Here is a 27,072-nt window from a genome sequence, read left to right on the forward strand (position 1 = left end):
CATGTTTAGATTTGTATTTGTGTGAAGCTCTGAGTCATTCCGCCTCTTACAGATTTATTTCCTTCTCCTAACCAGCAGATGGCAGTAGAGCCACATCACAACTCTAATTACATTGTTTGGCTCAGCATTTGTTTATCAGCGGCCTAATGAATAGCATGCAGCATACTAATGAAATGATCCGTACTGGGCTCGATTCATCACACGTTACTCAAATAAAACTGATGACTTCAGGATCCGCCACTGAATTCAGTTTACACCAGAATCACACCAGAAGGACCAAATTTGGTCTGAACAGATTCTGGTTTAGTAAATCCTGCCGTTGCTCCGCCTGGCCTGAGGTGCATTCAGAGGAGACCTGCACATGGAGTGGCAGGTGTCAAAACCAGGGCGCCACTTTTCTCCTGCTTCACATGAAATAAGTAAAAGTTTTAAAGTGCAGGAAGCTGCTGTTTGTCCTGGCAGCACTCATAAATCTCCTCTAATGAAAACGGGTCACAGGCTGAACACATTTTAGTTCATTTCCCCTTTCAGCTGCAGGACATCTCAGGCCAGAAACTGTCATAAAGGGGACAGAAATAGAAACGTTTGTTTTTTTCTTCATGGAATCTGTAATGAACTTTTCACCTGAAAAACTAAATGATCAAATAAATTCAAGGAAATTATCAAACAGGTTTTAGTTTGGCTGATGACTCACATGTGCTGATAGTTTGTTTCTGAGACTTTGTGCTCCAAAGAGGCTTTGCTGCAGAGTGGATCACCTGCAGATAGGAACATTATAAAAGGTTTGAGATGCACAATGGAGACATAACCAAATATGAAACAAAGTTGTGCATCTGATCAACACGCCTCCTAAAAACATAATCTGTCTTCAGGGCATCTTGATGTCTTTCCCTCAGCTTTCTTTTAGCATTGCATTTTTATTTTACTTTCATGGACTCTATTCTTAAAGTTTTAATGCAATATTGGCATTAAAAATGTAACTACATTTTTGAAAAGAGACATGAGAAAGACACAAAATTCCTCAAGTCAGTCCACCAAAATTATTTTTAAGTGAAATAATTAAATACTAAATTTATTTTAAGCAAGAAAATTAACAGTTGAATTTCAAGAGTCTAAGACTGGATTAATTTAAAATTAGAAACATATTTTGTGAAAAATAAAATTGAAAAAAAATAAAGCAGCACAGAAACATAATTTAACGACGTAATGACGCTATTACAATTTACATTTTCTCTCAAAATATGTTTTGTAAAGCAAGATAATTTTTCAGTAAAAATGCCTAAAATAAACTTAAGGATTTTTATAAAATGATTAATTAAAACAGTTTTTAGTTAATCAACACTTAATTTAATAGATGCATTTAATATATATTCAGTGGATGACATATAAAAGTTATGCTGATCTCGTATTTCAGTCAGGTGTAACTGAAGCGGTGTCTCTGTGTAGGTGTGGTTGTTCGCTGCGCCCCCTGCAGGTGATGAGTGTCACCACCTCTTTTTTTTTTTTTACTCCGTATAGTCACGTGACAGCAGCAAGCTTCAAACGGCTGCGAGTGCTGTGCTGCGCGAGCCTCATCATCCTCATCACAACCGCCAGCAGAACCTCTGCAGCGGCAGAGAGGAGAACCGACCGAACCACCGGGGGTCTTCACCGAGCCAAGGAAGCGGGCAACATGGCGGGCCCCCGTTAAAACCGGACCCAGATTTATCCTCTTTGTTCTACCCCGACGCCTCGCTGTCTTTACGCGCCTCTGCTGAGGAGGGGCCGCCGAGGAGAAGGAGAAGCGCTCCCCACCACCGCCTCCGAGCCGAGCCAGGAGGAGGCAGGAGCGGCTGAGGAGGTAGCTGTTACCGCCGGAGAGCTGTTTTCTTCGGTACCAGCCGAATGGCGGACCGTGAGGCGTCGCCGATACCATTGGAGATCCGAGCCCGGCTGGCGGAGCTGGAACTGGAGCTGTCAGAGGGTAAGGAATTAATTAGAAAATGGGGGGAGAGAAAAAGAGCGCAAACCTCCCCCTCCTCCTTCCTCCTTCTCTCTCTCCTCTTCATCCTCATCACCTTATCTCATCTCCATCCTCACCGGTTGTTCACTACTAACGGAATCCGGCCGTTCATTCCTGCGGCCCCCTCCTCTTCCTCCTCCTCCTCCTCTTCCTCCCGCTCCTCCCATCCAGATGTTTGTCAGCCGGAGGAACCGACCTGGGCAGCTCCGTGCTGCCCGGGGAGGGTGAGGGCAGAGCGGGATCCGGCTGCGGGTTTTGGCCGCTGCTCTTTGTCTCAGCCGCGGTGTCGCTGTTAGGAAAACACCGTGTTGTTATGCCGGTTCCGATCCAAAAACAGAGCCGTGCTGTGACCTTGAGATGTTGACACAAGCAGCCTGGCCTACCTGAGTGTGCGTGAGTGTGTGTGTGTGCGTGTGTATGTGTGTGTGTGGTCGGGTTTAATAATAGCTTTGCGGTGCGATGCTGCGTGACACCGCAGCACACAGAGGCTCCCCGGCTCCGGGGGCCCCATCTTCTGCCTGTGCGTATTTTTCTGGGCCTGCGGAGCGGAGGATGAGGAGCAGGATGCTCCTTCTCTCCCTGGACTGTGAGCTTAACCCACATCTGAGCTCAGTTTTTCTTCCTGTCCGGCTTATATAATGGGAATTACATATTTTATTCATATCGGCTCAGGAAGGCCTGTGAAATTGACATTTTTCACCTAAAATTCTTTTATTTTGGAGAAACATCCCTGACATAAAACTGCAGCTAAATCTGCAGCTGTTTTATACAATCTAATACAATCTTTCCAATATGTTTATTGCAAACTCTGGGATGAATGCTGAATTATTTATCACGTAAAGGTTGACACACAATCAGGACTCGTCTTTTTTTGAGATCTGCTGAGGTGAAGTGGACCTCCAGAACCAGCTCGGTCCAGACGCGCAGGTGTTTTTTATGCTGCTGATCTCTGAGGCAGACTGAGCAATCGGTCACCAAATGAGATCAAGCTGTTTTAATGGAGGCCAGCGATTCAGAGGATTAACCAGAAGGCCATGACTTTTTAAACAATAATAAATGGTTTTATTTTAAAACTGCTTGGGCAGCTTGCAGGTTGCTCCTGATGTAAACAGGGTTGTTGTTTGATTTTTCATAAATTTACCGTCTTTTTCCATGTTGAGTTTGATGAGCAGATATTGTGATTTTAAGCTCAGTTAAATGGCATATTTTTGATATTTTCGGACTAAATATCTACAAAAACAAAGATCAGTAATAGAGACTATAGTTACTAGTACATAAAACTCTAACTAGAGCTATTTTTAAGCTTTCATAGTTTAACATAATCAAGAAAAAAGTAGAGATTCACCAATTTTATTATTGGTGAGACAAAATGATTCAGCTGTTTTTAGTATCTTACATTAGCTAAACAAATAGGAATGTTTCAAAAGCAGTGTTTCTGTTAGTGGGACTATAATTCCTGTGACACACAGTCACAGCCACATACTAGCTTAAAAAGTTAATAAATAACTCTTCTCTCAATTTTATTATACTAATACAAAATATCGTGATAAAGTCCTTATCGCCCACCTATAAAGCCGTCGTATTATTTAATGATGATAATGTAAAGTTAAGAAGCTTAACTCTGAGGTTTCTAAAAGGCCAACAGTTACAAATCCAGTTTGTTCCAAATCATTATGTAAATCAGGAGCAGAGGTGATGCCACACTGTGTGAGAGAGCAGTCGCTGCAAAACTTTTCACTTTTTAATCTGTCTCTGATCACATCAAGCTTGGATTCTTGACTTGGTTGACTCGCCTGTTTAAAAAACTCCCAGAATTCCTCTGTTTTACTGCCGTCAGGAAGACGTTTAGCGAGTTTCCCTGCAGGTTTCTGTGAACATGTGGGAACTTTAGTCAGACTGAGCTGAGCAGATCTGAGTGCTGGTCTGGCTCTTCTTTTCCTGGTGTTGATTTAATAAGTGTTGCAGTGATGCAGGAACAAACCGGTCCTAGTTTTACCAGCCCATGTTGACGTTATGAGTTATCAGTTTTGATTCTTTGTAAATAAGATCTTGATCTCAACGGGGTTTACCTGGTTAAATAAAGGAAATAATAGTAATAAAAAAAAATTCCTAAAGGAAATCCAGAGCAGTGATCTGATCGTTAATCATTGTGACCAATTAAAGCCGTCAGACAGACTGTGAAAAGCAGCGATCGTTCTGTCAGACTGTATTTGTCTTTGGTTCAGGGTGGATAATATTAGCACCACACAGGAATGTGTGGATTGTAATATTTCAGATGCCGTTGATCTGCGCCCTGCGCAGCATTTCCAGGCTCGCCCAGATGAACGGATTCTTGCGGCCCAGTTGGTCCTGACCTCATTTAGACAACAATAGCTCAGCTGCTACAGAAAATACTCCAATCATTTGTTGTGTTTAAAGACTTTTGTTGATATTTTTGGGTTGAATCTTTGGATGTTCGGACAATTATTCCCTCTGATTTTAGACGCACTGCAGCCGGAAGAAATTTTGCTGCTAGTTTTTTACAACTGGAAGGAGCTGATAAGTTTCTCAAAACTTCAAATAATGCCTAAACTACAACTTCAAATCTCAGACGTTGAAAAGGCGCAGAGAGAGAAGAAGCAAGTACAATCTGTCTCTTCCCCTACTCCAACATCACTGTAACCAGACGACCAGACAGAGAATTAAAAAGCAAAAGCAAAGGAGGAGGAATAGCAGAGCATGTCAAGACGGTTGTACAGTCTTTAGTCAGAGGCCTTTTGAGATTTGTTGCCACACTGACTGCTACTGGAGAATCTGCCTGCCAACAGCTGTTTTTCCTAATTGAAAAATAGACATCAATTTTATTATTAATCAAATTTTCTATTTTTGAAGATTTCATTTTTTTAAAATTCTGGATTTTTTATTTCACCATTGCTCGCTTTGAGTTTTCGTATTTCAGAGTGATGTAAGCGCACCTAGGGCAGCCATCTTGTTTGAAAAGCATTTTTTACAGCTTGTCAACTCGCTGAAGGAATGGTTGAAACAAAAGCCATTTTTTAAAGATATTTTTTCTCATTTGGACTTTTTTCAAGGAACGAAGAATGACAGATTTATTTGTAAGCCGTATCTCTCAGCCCTTATTTGAAATGTCCATAGAGCTAAAGTTTGTCTTTCCTTATGAAGCTAAAGGAAAAGGAGGCAAATGAAACTGATTAGTCTGTTTAGTAACACAGAATCATGGAAAATATTTAACATTTTGTCACATTACGACCACAAACCTCGGCGTGTTATTGGGAATTTGTACGATTGATATGACTGAAGTAAAAAGACTCTGGAAGGGAATCTGAAAACTGCCGGTACACATGTGGATTAACTCAAAAATCACAACGAAACAATAATAACATGACTTTAATCTAAGCCAACATGGCAACCTGAACACAGCTTTATTGGGTTTAAAACAGGAAACCTCCAAATCAGCTGCCTGGATGCAGGTTTTTGATAAATTTTAGTGTTTTATCTAATAAAATCCAGCCTGTAGAAGACGAGAGCTGCAGATCGGTGCAGTTGTCTGTCAGATTTGATGGGTTGAGCTGCAGCGTTTGACTCCAGCCTGGCAGATAATCGGCGCTCCACCTGTTTATTAGATAAACTGAGCAATCAGCTGACTCTCCGCCGCTGAATCACATCTCCTCCAGCGCCTTTCTGTGACCTCCAGCCATTAAAAGTCGCAATTCTTCAGTGTCTCAGAGCATTTTGCTGCTGCTGCATTACACATCAGACCAAACTGGGTGATCTCTGACATGTCCTACACACCTTGAAGTATCCACTCCAGTTTTATGTGATGAAGCTCAAAGAAGGTTTTTTTCTTATTTGTCCCATAAAAACCTGCAACTCTCCAGGGAAAACCAACTCGGACCAGACAGGACAAGAAAAAAATAATGTAATATTTAATCAGTAAAGTGTAAAACATGCAGCCTGTTTAGTTTATAACTGGATATTTATGAGCAGCCTGTTGTTGATTCTGGTGTTTCACCTCTGACCTTCTGCAGCGCTGCAGATTGAGAGTTTTCCTCGTTAGTGTTGCAGCCCTGATTTGCTCCGCATGCGACGGCAGCGATGCCATCATGTGGCCGGCAGCGGTGCGTTTCAGGTCAGCTCTGTTTCTGTGGAGCTGAGATCATTTGTGGCCTCTTTTATAATCCCTGATTACTTCCTGTGTGTTGTGGTTCTGTCAGCCGGCTGCTGTGTTTGGGCATGGAAGCAAATTGAACCAAAATAAACAACTTTTACAATAATTTTACAGCTGTTTGAAACAGTTAGACTTTTTAATGTTCGTCTGAAAAAAGAGTGGACCTTGAACTTTAAAAAATTGCCTTAATTATTGTTTAAAAGCCTCTCCTTGGGCTGCCACCTTATTGTGGTGGAGGGGTTTGAGTGTCCCAATGATCCTAGGAGCTATGCTGTCTGGGGCTTTATGCCCCTGGTAGGGTCACCCAAGGCAGACAGGTCCTAGGTGAGGAACCAGACAAAGCGCAGCCCGAAGACCCCTCTTGATGGACACAAACTTTGGACTTGGTTTTCCCTCGCCCGGACGCGGCTCACCGGGGCCCCACTCTGGAGCCAGGCCTGGAGGTGGGGCATGATGGCGAGCGCCTGGTGGCCGGGCTTGGATGGATGGATGGATAAATGATGAACTTGGCAACTTAATAAATTAACTCTAATTTGATTACTTGTGACTAATTAATGCAATATTTTAAGTTGAATCACCTGTTCTCTTTTTTCAGTGCACTTGATCAAAGTTGCACTGAACTTGGCGACTCATTTTTTATCCACTTGAAGTAGCAAATATTCTCAATCTAGATAAAAACAAAACTGAAGAACTTTGACAAAATGAAACCTTCAGTCTCTGCTGACTGACAGCAGAGACTGAATGGTTAGCGGACAGGAGAGGCCGAACGTTCCTCCCTTAGCGGACAGGAGAGGCCTGTGACTGAACATTCCTCCGTCAGCGGACAGCAGAGGATGAGAGGATGAACATTCCTCTGTTAGCGGACAGCAGAGGATGAACGTTCCTCCGTTAGCGGACAGCAGAGGATGAACGTTCCTCCGTTAGCGGACAGCAGAGGATGAACGTTCCTCCGTTAGCGGACAGCAGAGGATGAACTTTCCTCCGTTAGCGGACAGCAGAGGAAACTGCGGCGTGTTTCCAGGTCTGAAGGCGATCTGGTGACAGCTGGCTGACTGATGCGTTGGTGTGTTTTCAGAATGGAGACGCTGTCAGCGCGTGGCTGCGCCGCCTGGTTACACTGACGTCTGTCTCTGTCGCCTCGCTCCACACAAACACACTGTGGGCTGTGTAACTTCACTGCTCATGATTCTGCTGACAGTCCTCCGTTAGAAGGTCCAGAGCCGTGACAAGCCTGACTGCTCTGCTGAGATTTAACGACTTTAGATGCATTTAAAAGCGTTGCTTTTCTTATGTCCAGTTTGTGCAGCGTCACTTCACCAGACCTCACAGCCTCTCTCAGCAGAAACAAAGTCTGGCAGGAGATGTTTCTTCCTGTCAGCTTTTAAAGACGGACACATCCTCACCTCGATTCAGATTTACAGATTCTAAATCTTCAGTATGTCCATCATCATCAAACCCTGATCATCCAAAAGATAATCAAGAGTTTTCTGATTGGTCATATTTTTTGTTTTTCTTTATGATCTAATAAGAAAATTTAGATTTTGGTGATTTTCTGTTGGAAAGTAATAACACATTCAAGCTAATTTATGCTGACTTTGATTTAATGAAACAACACAAACAGTCTCAGGTTTTTAAAGGAAAAGTCTCAGTCACGTCCTGAAAGATAAAAAGTCCAAGTAATAAAACTCTGAATTAACATGGATATTGTGGTACCGGTACATTTTCATGTATTGTTCAGTCACAGTCCAAGTATTTAGATCACAAGTCTAAGTCAAATCTGAAGCTTTAAGTTTTGCAACTTCAGTGATCTGGAATGTCAAAGTCGAGTCACCATCTCCACATCTCCATTTAAAACCCTAAATGATAGCCGTGACATCATTTTTTTTATCGTTTTAAATGACTACTGGTTAACTGGTTTTATATTTCTGCCCAAGAAGAACAAATTATTTCAGTGAATATGATCAAAACTTGAGTTTGAGGATGTAAATGTTTGTGTTGCTGTGAGAGCCGCAGCATTTCTTCCTGGTTTAATTGGGTCAGAGTGAAAAACATGATAGAGGAGCAGAGAGGCGTCACTCCTGCTGAAACATCCGTCTGTTTTTTACAAAGAGCAGCTTATGAGCTTTATTCAGTCCTGATCAGCTGATTGTTTATGATTATGATGAGATATTTGAATCAGAAATCAGCAGAGCTTGTGATTAAATGAAACTGTTTTATTACTCAGATTAAAAAGGAAGCAGAACTGAAAACAAGAAGAACAATTTGATTTCTGGAGGCTCTTCAGGATCATCAGGATGTTTTCTGGTACATTTCTGCCTCTATTTCTCTGTTCAGTTATGAACTTTGACCTTCCCCGAGGGTCCGCACAGTGGCACAGTTGGTAGAGCTGTTGCCTTGCAGCAAGAAGGTTCTGGGTTCGATTCCCGGCCCGGGTCTTTCTGCATGGAGTTTACATGTTCTCCCTGTGCATGCGTGGGTTTCCTCCGGGTTCTCTGGTTTCCTCCCACAGTCCAAAAACATGACTGTCAGGTTAATTGGTCTGTCTAAATTGCCCCTAGATGTGAGTGTGTGTGTGCATGGTTGTTTGTCCTGTGTGTCTCTGTGTTGCCCTGCGACAGACTGGCGACCTGTCCAGGGTGACCCTTCCTCTCGCCCGGAACATTAGCTGGAGATGGGCACCAGCAACCCTCCCAACCCCACTGAGGGACAAGGGTGTATAGAAAATGGATGGATGGATGGATGGATGACCTTCCCCAAGGCTTTTCAAGCCTGTAGAGCTTTAGATGTTCTGGATTCTTCTGTGACTTCCTGAAAAATGGTTGATGTAATTGTGCTCTGTGGAACTGGGTTAACTGGTATAGTAATACTGACTAACTGTTAATAATTTGGCTAATTAGTTGCGTCAGTTTTTTGTGCTGCTATGACTTCTATGACGTTGGGCTCCACCTTGTTGTGGTTACGCAACGCCCCACGTTGGGCGCCACTTGTTGTTGCGCAACACCTCCCCCCCCTTCTCTCTCACTCTACTTCCCCTTCTCAGAGGAGGGAGATGTGCAGCCAGCTCTCCATCTAACGGGTAATTTGAGTTTTCTAAATCTGATGGGATTTTACCCTGTTCAGAACTGAGTAAACTCTGTTTAAGCTGGCATCGAGAAAGACTCGCCTGGTTTCTAACGACCTCCATCCAGATGTCCCACCCTTTTTCACCCTGTGAATTAGCCAGATTGAGTAGCTTGCAACCAACTAGCTTCACAGAGCACACCTGTTAACGGTCGCTCTTTCTCTTTATTACAACTTGCACTTGTTACTGAACCAGGTTGGTTTTAGTGACTCGGGCGAGTCCCAAGGGTGTTGTTTTAGTTTTGGCTAAAAGCAACCTATAAAACATTTCTACTTTTTCCTCCCAGAATCAAACTTCATAGCTATTTCACAACCATCAAAGAACTTTAAGGTGACTCATTAATTGAATGTCCACAACATCTTTTAGATTTTCTTAAATGCTAATTATTTTATTAGTAAGGCAATTTTGCAAGGGTCAGTACAGCTTAATTCAGTAGCAGAAATAATCAAATAAGTAAAATCAATAATCTAGCCTATCTTTCCCTAATGCTGACACTGAGAACTAAAAAAGGGAAACTTTGAGAGAGACGGACAGAGTTTGGCATTTTGAACCCCAGAACTGGCCTGATGATGAAGAAGGTGTTGCAGCAGCAGGAGGTTCCCAGTACAGGAAGAGTACTGACTTAGAGCGGCAGGTCTCGGGCCTCAGGGTGACTTCCTCATGCGCGTAGCGGTCCTCAGCTTCTTGTCTTGCAGCTCTGTAGCTCCCTTCTCCTCGTCTCACGATCTTTCTGGTCCCACGGAAGGAACACACCAGTTCTTCCTCTTTGCCTTTGTTCTTTGTCTTTATCTTCATCTTTGCCTTGGTCTTTGTCTTTGGGGGTCTAAACCCAGCTGTTGAGAGAAGTGCGATTTGAAGCCACATGTTGCGGGGCTAACGGGTTGGTCCCCATGTGCAGAACAGTCTTCGGTTCTGTGGCCCCGGCTCTTCTTCAGCTGCAAAGTTCTTTGTCCATCTCCGTCTTGGCTCGAAGCTGCCTGAAGGATCCAACCAAAGATTCCTCTTTTGCACCCACCTTATAAAGGGTTTATCCACCTTTTGGTGCGTTTGCATTGGCTAGCTTTGTTGCTGTGCCTGTTTCATTGGCTGACTGCTTGGACAGATGATCTCATCTCCATCACCCTGGAGACCTTATGACCGGATCTCTGTTCTAATGTCCCCAAGTTGCTCAACAGTTCCTCCTACCTCTGTTTCCTGCCCAACCTTTTCTTAGGCAAGTTGAAGTTTAGCAATAAGGCGTTGTCTTCTCCGTTCTCCTATCAGTTCCTATTTTCCCCTGACCTTCCACCTACCATCTACCTTCAACACAACATCAGTGACCTTTAATTACAGTTACAACATTTTACACCTTTTCAAGTTCAATGTCAAAATCACATTTATAACCTTTTAGTTTATCTGATTCAACATTCATTTATAATGTTATAATAACCATAACTTATTAGTTACTCTTATTATAATCATAATGTGAGTTATTACAGACATTTCTGAAAAGAACCCAATAATAATCCATTATTGTAATTATCTGATACCAAATTACAGTTACTTGTTTCACCTTTAAGTACTTCCACAAGTGTAAGAGTAAGTGTAAATATTCTTATAATCAAACTAACATCAACCACTGGTTAAACCAATATTAATTATTGGCATAATTATAAGTCATTATTTTAAATATTTTACTCTGGGTTTTATCCAATCTCTCAAAATGTTTAGATTTTATTCTTTAAAAACCTTTAATGCTTTAAAATAAGGAATGGTCTGAACTATTTTTAGCCTGATGCAAGACAGAAACTTCCCCTTTTCTTCAGAAAACCAGCTCTTCCTGTTTCATGACTCTCTTTCTGCCTGACTATGATTTTTTATGATTAAATAGAAAAAAGTAGAATTAAAGCAAAGTTTGCAGGACACAATAACAACACACACAACCAGATTCATTTTATTACAGTCTGACTCTATTGTTGGGTCTTGATGTCACCTATGTCATTAATTTTAAGGTAATTTTATTTATTATTACTATTAAACTAAAATCTCCAGCATGGGGAAGTGGGATGAGCTCGACTTTTCTCGACACTGGTTATTCTGGGTCTGGTTCTGTAGAACTGGGCAGCTAGTCTGCCTGCAGCCCAACACTCAGCACCGGGCGCTGACCAAGCCGCCACTGGTTGACCTTACAGGACGACCTTGACCCAGTGCTCCAACTGGGGGCCCTGCTTCCTGTTCAGTGTTTGTTTATGGGCCGCCGGCTCGGATGGGTCCAGATAGGTTCAGACGGGCCGTAGAGCTAAAGGACCCTGCACATGTGAGCGGGACCGCCGAGGGTCTGCTGAGTGTGACACATGCAGCTGCTCAGAGGAGGCTGGGTGAGCTGGTTCCCATGGAGGCCGGTCGCCATGGAGACGGTGCAACGCACTGACGACTCGTTTCATTTTATCAAATATATCAAAGTTTCACATCTGGATGCTGCAGTCGCTTCTGCTTCCATGCTGTTCTTATGGAATATATTCTATAGAAGAAAACATTCGACGGAGAATCACAATCCTGGCAATTCTCTAAAATAGATTTTAGTCGGCCTAATTATTTATAAAACTATATTTTAAATAGTTCTTTGATGTTTTTTTAATTTTATTTAAGAAAAAGCCTGGTGGCTAAGCTAACCCAACATGTAGTTCTCACGTGACATCACACTTCTGGGAGCTTTTGTAGCTGGCAGCCATCTTGGTAGGTATCTGTAGCTAACTGCCTTGACAAAAATAAACAAGCCACAAGTTTAGAAGTAGCTCTCACCTGGTTTCTATCTAACCTACAAACAATAAAGGTACATTACAGCTATTAAGTCTTATTTTTTTCCATAAACTTCCTTTTTGTTGGTCTGGAAGTCAATAATTTATGCTTTATGCAGTGTCTGTCTACCAAGATGGCAGTTCAGTGGCGTGGAATAGTTTTAAATAAATATTTTGTTTATTGTCTTTTTCTTTGTCAGCCTCATCATTCAGACAGATTTTCTAGACCGTTTCTGAATTACAAATGAATTGAATCGGGATCCTATAAATCAGAGTCGAATCACATCTCTACACACTGAAAGATTCGTATCTCTGATATTCCATCATCTTAGTAATTCTGCTTATGAATCTCCAAACATTTGGATTTTTCTCTCCTCCCAGCTCGGCCTCAGAAACATTTGGTCCTGGTTGCTGCTGTGGACAGAAGTCAGAGGCTGGCTGAATAAGTCGCTCCATATGACCAGACATGTGTTGCCAGTTTTCAGTACGTGACATTTTCAGCACACTCTGCTTCGACGCTGTGTATAATGAGCCATTTATTTTTACATTGGATGATAAATGTCAAGTTCCTGAGAATCACAGAGCAGCTCCAGCATGTATTAGAGCTCCAGAAAACCGAACAAACGGGGCTTAAGGAGGAGAAAGCCAGAGTTGAAATGAGGCTTTGGAGAAAAATCAAGTGGCCAGTTCTGTTTTCCTTCAGAGAGCACTCAGCCATCTTTCTGGTAACAAACCATCCAGAATGTTAAACCTCCTTATTCCCAATTCTTTGCCCTGTTTTGCTATTATCTGTCACACTTTGCCAACCTTCTTGCTGCGCTGCTGCCTCCAATGATGAACCAAAGCTACATTAAGATTTGGACTGGACAGTTACCCAGGCAGTCGGAGTTTGAGTGGAAAACACAAAATATTTAGAGTCTCTTAAGTATTTATCTACATGTAAAATATGTCGATTTGCAGTTTTCCCCTCAGTTTCAGCTGTCGTAACTCATAACATCCAGAAGGATCTCCAGTAGCACACAGTACTGCAACAAATCTGAAGAAGCCTCTGACTGAAGACTTGCTGTATGCTAACAGCTCAACAGCAGAGATAATATTTAACAGTCACAAAACATTTATTAGATTATTTTGTAACTTTCTTTTTATTTTGTGTTAAAGCGTTTCATTTGAGAAGGAGGGTCATTTACTGTAACAGGATTTGTTTGTTTTATTTCAGTGTAATGAATATGTATTATTTCTAACAATGACTTACTGCTCTGTTTAATTACATGCTGCTTATTTTTTATACGGTAAACAACGTTTATAAGGTTGGAGGATTTTTCAGTGTTAAGTTCTCAGACCAGTCAGCTGTAAAAGGTGTGAGACACATTTCAAAACATAAAATGCTGTTTTAATTACGTTTACCTGCTGTAGAAGGTAGTCTATCACAAGTAACTGAAAATTATTTTAGTAATCAATTAATCTGGTGATTAATTGATTAATCGATTAATCGAAAGAACTGATTAAAAATCATTCTAGAAATTTCTCATATAACCATTTAAGCCTTTTTGTACAATATTAGGAACACATTAAAAGATGCAAATAAGCAAATAATTTAATTCCTTTTTTAATAAGAAAATAAACATTTTAGTGCTTAAAATGCACTAAAAGGCATACCAGTAGTATTCATGTATATGAATACATTTTATTTTAAATGTAAAATGTATTCATATATTGTACAGTTTGGGTTTAATTATAGCACTGAATATGATGTTTTTCAGTAAATTGTGTTTTTTGAGTCTGTTTACTTCAGTTTATGATTAATCCAATTTGTTGACGATTATGTTATTAATCAATTTATCACGATTAATCTGATTAATCATTTCAGCTCTAACACAGGACATGATTAATAACAGTGATAAATTATCATATAGTGAATATAATGGTGAATTGAAACTGTTTTTTAGTTAATTTGTGTAGTTTTTACCTTCTCAGTGTGGCGCTGGAAAAGTTTGAAAATGTACCTTGAAAATGCTTGAAAAGTTCTTGAACTTTATGAACCATGAAAAATAAAGTCTGGATGTGTAAAAATCTTCCTCCTTCACCTCTGAATTTAAAAGGTTTGAGCAGCTTTAGGAAGTGGCTTCAAACAGGCTGAGAGCGAGTTCAGGATCTGAAGGGTGCCTGTCCCTTTAAGATAGAGATGAGCAGAAAATCAGGCCTGATGGGTTTGCTGCAGAGGAAAATCATACACAGGTGTGTGTTTCGCCCAACAGAACAGCGTGTTCAGAGAGCAGCAGACCTTTCCACCGCTCAGCCGCAGAAAAACTTCAGTCTGTAGCTGCTGCCATCCGTCCTCCGCGCTGTGTCATTAAAATCACTGAGCAGGAGGAGGAATTAATTAGCCTGCGACAACACACACACCCACACATGCACACCCCTACACACACACACGCACGCACACACACACAGCCCAGATCCAGACATATTCATCCACCTTGGCAGGTACCGTTTGAGCACCTCTCTCATCTGATGCTCCAAATCCAAGATGGCCATCTCAGGCCTTCTCCAAGAGAACCGTTGCTAGGCAACACCCTCCCAGCTCTGCTGCGCTGCGCTGCGAGTGGAAGATGGCGTCTCCCCACGGACCTCGGGTGTGTTTGTAAGAGAGTAAAAAAGAGAAGAACAGAGAATGTTGTTCTACTGCGGCTGATCAGAGACGAGACGAAGAAGAAGCTGGAGGCCTCCGTCGGTTTTTACAGCACACAGACGAAGCTTACCGGCACCGATCAGCAGATTGGACCCAGATGTTCTGGCCGTTCTCCACCATCAGATTATCAACTCTTTATTTCCCTCTCTCTCCATTTGACTTAAATCAACCCATTTGATTTGATTCTGGGTGATTTAAAAACAGGCCTGTTTTCTCTGCGCTCTCTGTCGTCTGTGATTCAGCTGCAGACCGACACCTTTCAGTCACCACAGCCATGCAGCAAATCCGCTTTATTTTCCCCTCATTCGTGTTTCTGCTCACATATTTCCTCCCTGCACTCCAGAGACTCCCCACAGCTCGGCATATGTTATCTGTGAAGTCAGCAGAGACGCTGCTCCGGTAGAAACCTGCTTTACCACATCTGGTTCACTGAAGAGTTTACAGTGCCTGCAGAAGAAGCCCGAGACATCACACCTCCCACACCGTGCTCAGTGATGATCATTTCAGGGTGCATTGACACCAGCCCTGTTTAGTCCGTTTGAAGGTCCGGTTTGTTTGGAGACTTGTGAATGTGTAATCAAACTCTGATGAGGAACTAAAAAATGAACTGTGGTCCTTTAAAACCTCAGTCTGGGTTCATTTGAAGTGAACTCTGGTGTGGTTTGAATGCATATACAAACACCAAGCGGACTGGAGACCGCTAAAAGCAGGACGTGGACTACAGCGCAGGACATTCTGGGTAAACAACCAAAACAAACACACTAGTCTAGCGACAAATGGCTTGTGGTCTTTACCAAAAACAAAAGAGAATTCCTCCAACCGCTAAAATCTGACGCCACTCCATTTTTATTTACATTTGGTGAAGAAGGAAGTTACTCTCAGTGTCTTCTCCAGAGTTTTTTGTGTCATTTCCTTCATTGGTTCTTGGTGCAGCGCCCCCACAGGCCAGGAGGGGAACAGGTTGCTCAAATGGTTTGGTTTATTTCACTCAGTGGAGTGAGAAAGGGAACCGCAGCATCTGGAAATGTAACAAATGTTGTGACTTTGGTCTCCAGGCTATCAGGTGTTAAAACTCTTAGTGAAACATCCTAAGTGGTAGTTTTTCCTCCTTTAAACCCTTCCAAACAAGCCAGACATGTTCATTCTTCTTCCCCTCTTCTGTCAGAACGTTTAACCTGCTAACTGCAGAGTCTAAGATGGATCTCGTGAGTTTTTTAGTTCTCTGAGCCTTGCATGGGCTGATCATGATGGACATTCTGGGAAGATTTACAGCTGCAGAATGACGTCAAACAGTTTGGAAATGTGCTTAATCTACCTTCCAAAATTGATGTCAAGCAGCAGTTTCTTCTCTTAAGCTCACTGCTGTTGTCTTTCTGGTTTGGCATTGTACTCTGCAGGCCAGCAAACTGGAAAAAGAGCAGCTTTATGGACACTGATGATCTGCAGCACCTGGTCACTGCTTTCCCTAATAAATTCTGCATCTTTGCTTACAATTTAGGTCAGCAAGGTGTCTGTGAATCTTTAAAAAGTCTTAAATTCATAAAATAAAATGTAAGTTGATCTTGAATTTGTTAATCACACATCTTAAATTTTATCGTGGCAGAACTATTTCATCTTGTATTCTCCTATGTAGTTTTTTTTTCACAGGACAGGTTAAACTTTGACTGATCCGCTGACATTTTCATTTCATGGCGTTTTTGACTCAAGGCCATTGAGGCTACTGCTAACTAGTTGCTAATATACTGTTGCTAGCTAGCTTTGTAGCGTCACCAGTCTTTCCTAGTCTTACCAGGTCTTACATTTTCTTCACAATAGTCTAGAAAAGGTTGTAAAAAGTTGAGTTGGTGAAAGCTGTGAAAACCCTGTTCAGGTTATAATAATGTATTTTTATTATTTGCTGAATCATCTGTAGGAGGGAGAGCTTTCTTTTCCTCGACTATAAACTCTTTAGTATGAAGAAGCTGTTATTGTCTGGTTGTGTTCAGACTTACACAGTCCTCCATTTGTCTTGCTGTCTGCAGAAATATCCGACCCAGCAGTGATTTATTCTTGTTTTCTTTGTTCACCTGAACCCAGACGGATTGTCCTCCAGAACCCGTCCCAGTCTAGCAGCTGACATGTTCCTTCATTACTGGTTTATTTGGGTCGGGTTCCACATAAATCATCCTGCTGTAGGAAACACCCACTGCAGCTCTGGAGCGGGGATGAAAATACTCCACACAGATGCTCCTTCTGCTCGGTTTAGCAACATTTGCTGAAGCTGTTTATCTTGTTTAATTTTAGAAAACTGTGTGTCAAAACACAAGATGTTAAAAGGTTGAGGAGAAGTGAATGACCGTCTGTGTTCTGGGAGTTTGTCTGCATTTCAGGACTCAGAGAAATAGCTTAGCGAGTGGAAAACATCCGACGTTTTACTGCAAGTACAAATTATTCCCCATTTTCTCCTGCTATTGGGAAAACTGTAAAGCATGAAGTTACACATCTTCTGTTTAATCTCCCTGACCTTCCGAAGAACAATCAATAATCAGCAACTGGAGAGGCAGTTTAACATTTAATTGGGACAAACCAGAAAGTATCAGCAGATATTAGCGATGCTGTGCTGATTGTAGGGTGTGATTGATATCTGGTGATTGTGTTGGTTTGGTGGAAGGTTGCCATAGCAGTGGAGATCCCCCTCAAGGACTGTAATGAACCCCCACCTCCTCCTATCACCCACCGACCTCTGGTCTGGCCACTGTCATGGCCGCCTTCGGTTTGATGACACGGCCGCTGATGCTGTCGTCTCTTCGGCTGCAGAGCGCCGTTTAGCTCATGTAGCTTCTTGGGTTTCCTCGCTAAGACTGATGGGGGATACTTCTGCTCTGTGAGGTCCAGTTAATCCTGGACCGAGTCAGTCACACGTCTCCAGTCTGCCAGAGGAAAACCTGCCTGCCATCACCCTAATCTCTAGCTTTCTCCAGGTTCTCTAATCAAGTCCTGATTCTGACTGAGAGGCTCTGAAATGTTAATATGACGTCCAGTCAGAAGAAAGATGTTGGCAAAATGAATATGGCTTTAAACCACAAACGTGGAAAAGCAGTATTCAGCATCTACACACCTCAAATCTGGAACAAACTGCCAGAGAACTGCAAAACAGCTGAAACGCTGAGTGCCTTTAAGTCTAGGCTAAAAACCCACCTGGTTAGAGCTGCTTTTGAAAAAATGAACGACAGCACTGGACAATTGTTGCCTGTGTGTCCTGTGACTTTGTATTCCTGTGTTTTATAAAAATCATTTTGAAATGCGTCGTTGCTGAAATATGCTACAATTTGAGAAATTGGAGCTTTTGGTGGAGCTGTTGCCTTGCAGAAAGGAGATCATGGGTTTGACTCCTGCTTCGCTCCTTCACTTCCATTTTTCTGAGTATGTTTATGTGTTTGCTTTCATGTATAGATCCATACTGGGTTCTGTTTGTGGAGCACTTTGTTGCTCTGTGCCTCAGAAGACCGGACATAAATGAATCATAAACGAGCCGGCCAGGAGAGATGATCCGTCAGCTGCAGCTCCTGTTGGATGCTGAACCAACAAACTCATGTTGGGGTCGTGAACGATGCCTGAAAATATCCCTGCAGGTTCTGGTAGAACCCAGAACTCTGACAGCAGAACCAAAGAGGTCCAGAGCTTTAGGTCACAAACTGACTTTCTCCTATAGAGAGCAGATTTCACGGTTCCATGAATTGTGCCAAGTTGTTCAGGAACAAAGCAACCACTGACCATCACATCACCACCTCCATGTTTGACTGTCGTTTTATTTCCTGAAACTGTCAGTTTTCAGGAACTGTAACCTGATCTGCACTTTCCAAGTCCCAGGGATCTTCAACATGATTTCTGGAAATCATTTACTGTTCAGCAGTGGCTTCAGTTTTTGCCACATCATGAACTCTAACCTTAGTGAGCTTCAGATGTGGTTCTGGGTTATTTTGTGATTTGTTGGATACATTTTAAACATGTTGCTGCAGTAAACTTTGTTGGTTTGTTATGATGTCAACATCAGATGAAATCACACTTCATGTGTCGTGGTTGATTTGCTCCAAATCAGTCGATGGAAACATGCAGATGATTTTTTTTTGTGACATTTTTAAAGTTCGCTCAAAATTCACATGACAGTTGGATGGAAACATAGCTCACGACTTAGATTTTGATCAGTTCTTGAATTTTGCTGTTAGATTGATGTGTTGGTTTCTGGGGTATTTTGTCCTACTTCATGTCGTCAGACTGGCTCTATTTAAGTGGTTTGTTGATTCTTTGCATGAAGCAGCAATCAGTTGTGGTTGTTTCTAATGAAACTGGACCGAAACCATGTGGTTAGTCACATTAAATTCATGATCAAGTTGAGGGGTGAACCATATTTTCACATTTATAAATAATTTGAAGATTGTTTGTTTTTACTCAGGTTATCTTTGTTTGAATGTTAAATTTTTGTTTATTTTAGATAAGAGGATGTTGATCTGGTCATGATTTATGTCTTGTTTTTCCATTCTTCATTTGCATAATCATCCATCGCGTCATCTCATCTTCTTTTCTTTATGTTCACATTTTTCTCTTTGATTAACAGTCAGATAAAGACATTGAAGACTGGGAGAGACAGGAAAGGCTGCGGTGATTTTCCTAAAACAAAAAGATGAGCAACCAAAACGTATCTGATGACACCAGCAGCGTCCGTCGCAGCCAGCACTGCCTCTCTCACTCTCTGTCTATCTATCTGTTCACAGGGGACATCACTCAGAAGGGTTATGAGAAGAAGAGGTCCAAGCTGATCAGGGCATATGCTGGAGGTAATTTAGCAACCTCTGACCCCCTCCACACACCCGCTCCGCCCACTCAGCTGAAATATTCCCATAGCGCTGCTGGAGTATCGATCTGCTATCAGGAGGAGTACAGTAGTCTGAACACTGTACTCTATTGATGGAGTCTTCAGCCGCCATTAGTGGATGTAGGTTAGGACTCCCTGGAGCTCAGCTCGGGCCTGCTCCTCTGAATCAGTCGCTCCCTGCCACTAACACACACACATCACACACACCGGGGTAAGCTTTGGGTCCAGGGATGCTGAGCGATGTTCTGTCGCAGAGCAGAGATGCAACAACTGCATGTTTCTGGTTTTATGTTGGTTATTTTGGGTTATGGAGTCAGAAAAATGCCATTTTTCTGCCGTTTCAAATCACCTCCATGTTTCTTTTTTTCCTTTTTTGCGCTCTTATCTGTTGCCTTCATGTTCATATACATGTTGTTCCTGTAAAAACCTGTCCGTGTGTCCACAAGCTTTTCTGCCTGCTTCTGTAGGTATGGAGGGGCCCATGTCTCATCGGGCCCCGCTTGGCCCCCCGGCCGCCGCCCGCTTCCACCGGCGGAGAACGTCCGGAACCAGAGATGAGCGCTACCGATCAGGTACGGGGAGCCTGCCTGATCCACGCTTCGTCTCAGAGAAACACCAGCTGCACCGTTTTATTGTGGTTTTCACAAACTGAGTAACACCTCAGAAATCTTTCACACTGCCTGCAGTCAGACGTGTCTGGGTTTCCCCCAGAAATCCTGCTAAACCCGCTGGAAGAGGCGCTGAGGCGGGCAACCAGCAGAGTGTTTGTTAAAAAATGTTGAAACTTTACAGAAAATATGAAAATATATGTTATAGGAAGAACGTATGGACAATACTTAGACACCAACCATCTTAAGGAAAGGCTTACACAGAAAAATACAATTAAAAGTAAATAATAATTACACTAATCAGTCAGTGGATCTCAAAGCAAGATTAATTAAATATTCTTTGGGTAAAAAACAAAAGTTTCTGTTATGTTAAGATTTCATGTTTTTTCAGAAATCCTAACATTTTGTTTAGTGTAGTTTAGTGCAGGATTATGATTACAGTAGCTGGTTGTGACTTTTCCAAGTGAATATCAAGGTTTCCCCCAGAAAACTTGCTAAGCCCGGTGGTTGGGTTGTGAGGGCAGTCATTTAACCAGCAGCCCGTTGTGTTTTTGAATTAAAAATGTTTTAAGTTGACAGGAAATTTGAAAATATCACTTGATAATTAGGTAATATTGAAATATTGGAAGATTAATACCTGAACACCAACTGCAAAGTCTTACAAAATGCAAACATTTAAAAAAGACTTAAATAAATGAGCAATGCTTAGCCTGGTGGGGGCACAAGTAAAGCCTGGTGACCCGCCAGGCTTATAATACACTGGGGGAAAAACTGAACGCAGTATTTGCAAGGATTACTCTAGAACCTGTCTGCGTTTGGGAGGTGATATGGTTCCTGATAATAACGTGTTGATTTTCCATATGAGAAATCAAATCACTCTGTTTTTAACTGTAGTGGATGGAAGAAGTAAAAAATCCTGCAGACTGCAACATCATGTGGAGACAAAAAATTCAAAGACCTTCAGGCAGAAAACTGTAGCAGTTTGAGTCTGGTTAAGATTTTATAAACATCACAACTTAAAATCTGCTGTTCTACAGAAGGGAAAATTGTCAACTAGTTAAAGAAAGTCAAACCACTGCCTGCCTGTTAGGCCATCTGAACAAGTTCACCCTGAGAGAAGCATGAAAGATGCTAAAGGAAGTCTCATTAGCAGAATGTAGAAAAAGTTTTGTATATTTTTGTAATAGAAACGAAGCTTCTGTAACAGACATGTCAAAATTAAATGGTCACATCAGAGAACTTATCTTACTCTTGTTTAGTGTTTCTTTCTATTCTGCTTAAAATTAACACAAGATAAACACAAAAACTGTTGAAAATTAGCTCAGAGTTGGTAGCTTGAAAACGACAAACAGGCTAACGATCGTCCAGTGTGTCTGTAGACGTGTGACTTCCTGTCTCTGTTCCTCAGACGTCCACACGGAGGCGGTCCAGGCTGTGTTGGCGCGACACGTAGAGAGGAAGATGGCGGTGCCCATGCCTTCCAAACGGCGTTCCCTGGTGGTCCAGACCTCCATGGACGCTTATACGCCTCCAGGTGACAACGCACAAACAAAACCTGCTCCCTACACCAGGTCACCTACCAGGCAGACTCGGGGTTTTTCTCTGATCTACCTCACAGAGACGCTAATGTTAGCAGTAACGTTAGCAGCTCACATTGATTGAGTTGCGTCTCCTGACTCCACCAGAGAAGCAGCTCTGTGCTCAGACAGGATTCTCTGGTTTCTCAGATGGCTCTGACAGAGGAACGCTCATCCCACCCAAACTGCAACCAGGCACATTCTCTGTGGCGTGTTAAACCCACGGAGGGATTTACAGGAAACCGGCCGCAGGAAGCTGTTAAAGCTGAACCCCGTCACCTTCTGCAGCATTTCTGCTGAGAGACGGCCCAGAAAACGGACAGCGCAGCTGACCTTTACCTCACACAGCAGCTCATTAGATCATCCATAGCCACAGTTGATGGAATAATTTTGGTGTTAATTGAGTCTTAATGAAGGAAATATAATAAGTTTTTTCCTTTGTAATTTGCTCCTTAACCTTTGAGCACATGGCTAAGTGGGGCTGACGTGACCCTGAACGCATCATGTCGTGTTTTTCCACCGTTCTGACAACACTTTGTTAAATGTCTGCACACAGCGGCGCTCACCGGCCTTATCGGCTGCTCTCACAATTATCTGCTGTTCAGAGGAGAAAATTCAGCCGCCTGAAGCATGTTGGACCCAAATTGGTTCTTGTGGCTGTTTCACTGACAAGCCACAAGATCCGATTCACTAATTACTGACATTTGGTGTCTCTGAGCTGCTGAGCTTTTTGCCTCAGTCACTGAAAGGTCACAGTACTGCAGCAGCGAATTTATCCTATTAGAAATCTTTTTCTTTCTGGACGTTTGCATTAATAATTTCCATAGTTTTGATAATTATTAGTTAATTTCTTGTTTGGAAGCTTAAATGTTTTGTTTTCTGGCCCTAAACTGGTTGGTGTGGAGAAGATGTGAATTTTAATCAAACCAAAAACCAAATTCTGGTCCGCCTACAAACCTCTGTCTGTTTGGTTTAAGTGAACTCTGATGCGGTTTGAATGCTTATATGAACAAAAAGGCAGAGTGGAGACCGCTCCAAAAGCAGAAAGCAAATGACAGCGCATAGCATTCCGGGTAAATGCAACCAAAACGAGCTTGCTAGCTCGGTGCTAGCAGGAGAAATGGCTCGTTGTCTTTTACCAAAGACAAAAGAGAAATCCTCCAACCGGTAAAATCAGACGCCACTTTACTTTTGTTTGCATTTAGTGAAGATGGAAATTGCGCTCAGTGTCTTCTTGAGAGGGGTCCATGCTGTCTCCTTCAGTGGTTCTTGGTGCAGCGCCCCCTCAGGTGAGGAAGGGAACAGGTTTCTCAAAGGGTTTGGTTGGTTTGACTAGGAGCAGAGAGAAAACAAACCGCAGCAGCTGGAAATGTAACGAATGTTTCAGCTTTTGTTCCAAATCGAACCGAGAACCGGACTCAGGTGGGACAAAAACACTAATGTAAGATCTGTAAAAAACCTTTAAATAAATTAATCTTTTTTTGTAGCTGCAGAATTTCACAATGAAAAGATTTTTAAAAATCCAAATTTTAATTAGCGCTAATTTATTCTGAGTGGAAAATAACATTAAGAAAAAAATTTGTATAAATATGACAGATTTCAAAAAGTTGCATAAAATAAGTTTAATGAAGATTTTTTTATATAAGTATTTAATCTGTTTTTTAAGTTGATCAGATTTTCCTTGTGGGGCAAGATGTCAATTTCTCTTCTTCAAAACTGGAAAGAAAAGAGAACATGTCACTCTAATAAGGCAGATATGATGTAACTGATCTTATCGTCTCCATGCCACAGTCTGGGCAATAATTAAAATATTTAACAGAGCTGGAAGTGAAAATATGATGAGGACCAGACTTAGTTGAGCCTTTTGACAGAAAACACTTAGAAAGCAATTCAGGCTCACTGTAAAGTGGGAGATCTGTGATGCTGTGGGCCTGTCTATAAATCTACTCAAAATACAAGTTTGGATTTTATTGCTGCTTTAATAAATTATTTTATTCTTGTACCTATTTATCAGGGATGTGAAGCAATAGACCAGCGGGAACATTATGCTTCATTTCCTGGGAACTGTCATCGGGAGTATTTTGGTTTTTCTCATGGAGTTCGGCAGGAATGGAGGCATTTCCACCTCCGTTTCTAACGCTTCATGTTCCCGCCTGCTCTGGAACATTCAGCCTGTCCTAAAACAGAAAGTCTCAGCTACTTTGATCCAAGCACAAAAACAAAAATCCAAGAAAAAAACAGAACCAGAGAAAAACAAAACAGCACCTAGCAGCAAATCAATACCAGATTGTTCTTCCTCCTCAGACACTCGGCTACAGCAGAACTAAACCCAAAAACATGTCAGAGATTTAGCACCACATTTGAAAACAATCACCCATTCTTTGTAGTAATTTGTATTAATTAACTGCGTAAAAGCTTTAATGGGTAAAAAATTTGAATGGATTTTTTTTATTTTCTTTTTTACATACAAAGATTTTGGCTGGAACCTTTGTATTCACACGTTTCTGGTACTCCCATTTATCTGACGCACGAGCAACATTCAAACAGCAGCAACGGACAACAGCATATATATAGGCTAAAAAAAATTATTTATTTAATTTGCAGCAAAAAGTGTTGAATTTAAAATGTTGCTTTTTTGTTGCGATATTGTTTTTGATTAAAATGTGATTAATTAATTAAAGATTCTGCAGTTAACTCAACTAAACAATTGAACTGAGTTCCATCACTGGTTTTTAATTTCATTTTTAGATTCATAATTATTGGAATGGTGACCCATGTAGTTGATGTATTTGTACATTGGCTTGTTTCATAATTGGTTACTGTATTATTATATTAACAAATAAAAACACTGTATTTTTGTGTTTTTATGGTATTAAGCACTTTGATCTGGCTTGTTGCTATAAAAATAAAATTGACTGAGCAGGTGATGGAGTTTTTCTTTCCTTAACATTTCCTGTCATGTTGAATGTTTCTGTTTCTTTGGTATTGGTTGTTTTTCTCCTGCTGTGTGTAAAGTAACATGTTCCTGTGACTCCAGGCCTGTCGCCGCTGTGCTCTGACTCGTCGTCGGGCTCGGAGGAGGAGGCGGGGCCGGGCGACGACATGACGGGCATGGAGCACTGGATGAGCCGGCCCTCCCAGCTTGGCCCCGCCCACCTGGGCTCCACCTCCTCGTCGTCCTCGTCCACGCAGAGCGGAGGCAGCGGGAACGCCGGGCGGCTGGCTGACTCGCTGGCGCACACTCACATCGCGCACCTGGCTCACCTGGGCCACCCTCACCTGGGCCAGCCGCACCACCAGCAGAGCCTGCTGTCACAGTCGCATCACGGTGAGAACGTTGGCCTGTGACCGACTGAAACGCCATGAAAGCCTAAAAATTAAACATATACGTGTAAAAAGTATTTCCAGCAAAATTAAGCTCAGAAATTTTTAGATTAATCTCAGAAATTTTCTAGAAAAAACTTGGACATTTCTGAGTGTCAAAAACCTATTTTTATTAATTTTTTTACTTTTATGCTTTTATCCAAGGTTTATCTTTTAAGTTTTTGGGTAGAAATTTACATCTTTTTTCTGTCTGCAACATCCCTAATTCTCACTATCTTACTATTCAGTAAGATGGCAGATACATTTCTTTTATTTTTATTTTTTTTATTAATCATCAACTCAAATTCTTTTTTCTTTTTGGCCTTATTTGGTTAAAAGTAATTTAAAAAGCAGAAATTAAAACTGTTTTAATCAAAAGCCATAAAGTAAAATAAAGAAAATTTTGGATAAAAATGAGTATTCATTACAACGACAGTGTCTTTAGTAAGAGGCTTCCAGGGAACCGCTGTAATACAGACTGCTACAGGAGTTCCTTCCTGCCATCAACTTCTAAAATAACCTTTTGAAGAACCTTCAGTAATGAGTACCAACGTTTCTTTTAATAAATAAAGTATTTTAACCTGGATTTTAGGGTGACTAAAGCTCCGTGTCGCAGCGTTTTTTCCTGTAGCGTCTCGTGTTCTGACCCGGTTCTGACACCACGCTGTGTTTCTGCAGGAATCGGCCACCTGTCTCTGAAGAGGAAGGGCGCTCTGAGCGTGGCGGAGAACGGCGGCTCTCTGCGGCGGTCTTGTGAGTTTGGATCGGACATGCTGTGGCCGCCGCCTCTGGAGTCAGAGGGTAGGTCCAGACCGGGAACCGAGAGCCCAAATCTGGCTTATGGAATAATTCACACAAAAACAGATCCGAACTTCACAAAGATCAGACCTAAATTTAGTTTGTTTGGTAACTCTTTATTTGACGGGGCGTGCATAAGGCTGGCATGACACTGTCATAAACATGAAGGAGTCTTTATGAATGTTTGACTGTTGTCATGAAGGGTCATTTGGTAAATAATGACACTTTTAAGGCAAAGTTGCTCTAAAAGCTGCCTTGAAAGTCCATTAAAAATGCCAACATTAATGTGTGAAAAGTGAACGAACCCTGCTGAATATGGATGGATTTATGATGATCTGATAATAACTTTATCAGTTTTTTATAGATGAAACTAGATTATGTGACAGTGTTTGGAGAAGCTGCTCACTTCATATCAGTGTTTACATGACCAAAGCGCTGAGTCATGAAACGGCAGACTGCTGAGCGCGGCAGGATGTGACACAAAGTGACGGTCAGACGGGTCTAATGGAGCGTAGAGCCAACAGGAAGTGGCACTGACTGACTGCTTCCTGTCCGTCCTCCTGCAGAGAACCACTCGACGCCGCCGGACGTGACGGGATACTCGTCGGACTCGTCTCACTCCCACACCGAGCGGCACCACATGTCCAACATGGGTACCATCGCCAGGAGCACGCAGAAGTACGGCAACGCCGAGCGCATGGAGACCGGCGACGGTGAGCTGGGGACGGGGGCCAATACAACCAGCAGATCTGTGAACAGGAAGTGGAGGGCCAACACAACCAACATATCTGGAAACAGGAAGTGGGGGCGGGGCCAACACAACCAACAGATCTGGAAACAGGAAGTGGGGGCGGGGCCAACACAACCAGCTGATCTGTAAACAGGAAGTGGAGGGCGGGGCCAACACAATCAGCAGATCTGGAAACAGGAAGTGGAGGGCGGGGCCAACACAACCAGCTGATCTGTAAACAGGAAGTGGAGGGCGGGGCCAACACAACCAGCAGATCTGGAAACAGGAAGTAGGGGGTGGGGCCAACACAACCAGCAGATCTGGAAACAGGAAGTGGAGGGTGGGGCTAACACAACCAGCAGATCTGGAAACAGGAAGTGGAGGGCG

General features: G+C 42.2%; 1 protein-coding gene across 3 annotated transcripts in view; it reads left to right on the plus strand.

Annotated features, from left to right (window-relative positions):
• The first annotated feature begins 1,825 nt into the window (after positions 1–1,825).
• LOC103456731 (disco-interacting protein 2 homolog C-like) overlaps positions 1,826–27,072 on the plus strand; it is a 51,787-nt gene continuing 26,540 nt past the window's right edge. The window contains exons 1-7 of one of the 3 annotated variants that reach the window (XM_008396439.3): positions 1,826–1,963; positions 19,509–19,571; positions 20,056–20,181; positions 21,626–21,751; positions 24,832–25,122; positions 25,836–25,958; positions 26,522–26,668. In XM_008396439.3, the coding sequence (XP_008394661.1) occupies positions 1,885–1,963; positions 19,509–19,571; positions 20,056–20,181; positions 21,626–21,751; positions 24,832–25,122; positions 25,836–25,958; positions 26,522–26,668 (955 nt within the window). In that variant the 5' untranslated portion in view covers positions 1,826–1,884. The remainder of the gene's footprint in view (positions 1,964–19,508; positions 19,572–20,055; positions 20,182–21,625; positions 21,752–24,831; positions 25,123–25,835; positions 25,959–26,521; positions 26,669–27,072) is intronic. The other 2 variants (XM_008396440.3, XM_008396441.3) reach the window with 2 other exon arrangements.

This window comes from Poecilia reticulata, chromosome 20 (assembly GCF_904066995.2).
Source record: "Poecilia reticulata chromosome 20, P_reticulata-male-v2, whole genome shotgun sequence".
NCBI classification, from domain to species: Eukaryota; Metazoa; Chordata; class Actinopteri; order Cyprinodontiformes; family Poeciliidae; genus Poecilia; species Poecilia reticulata.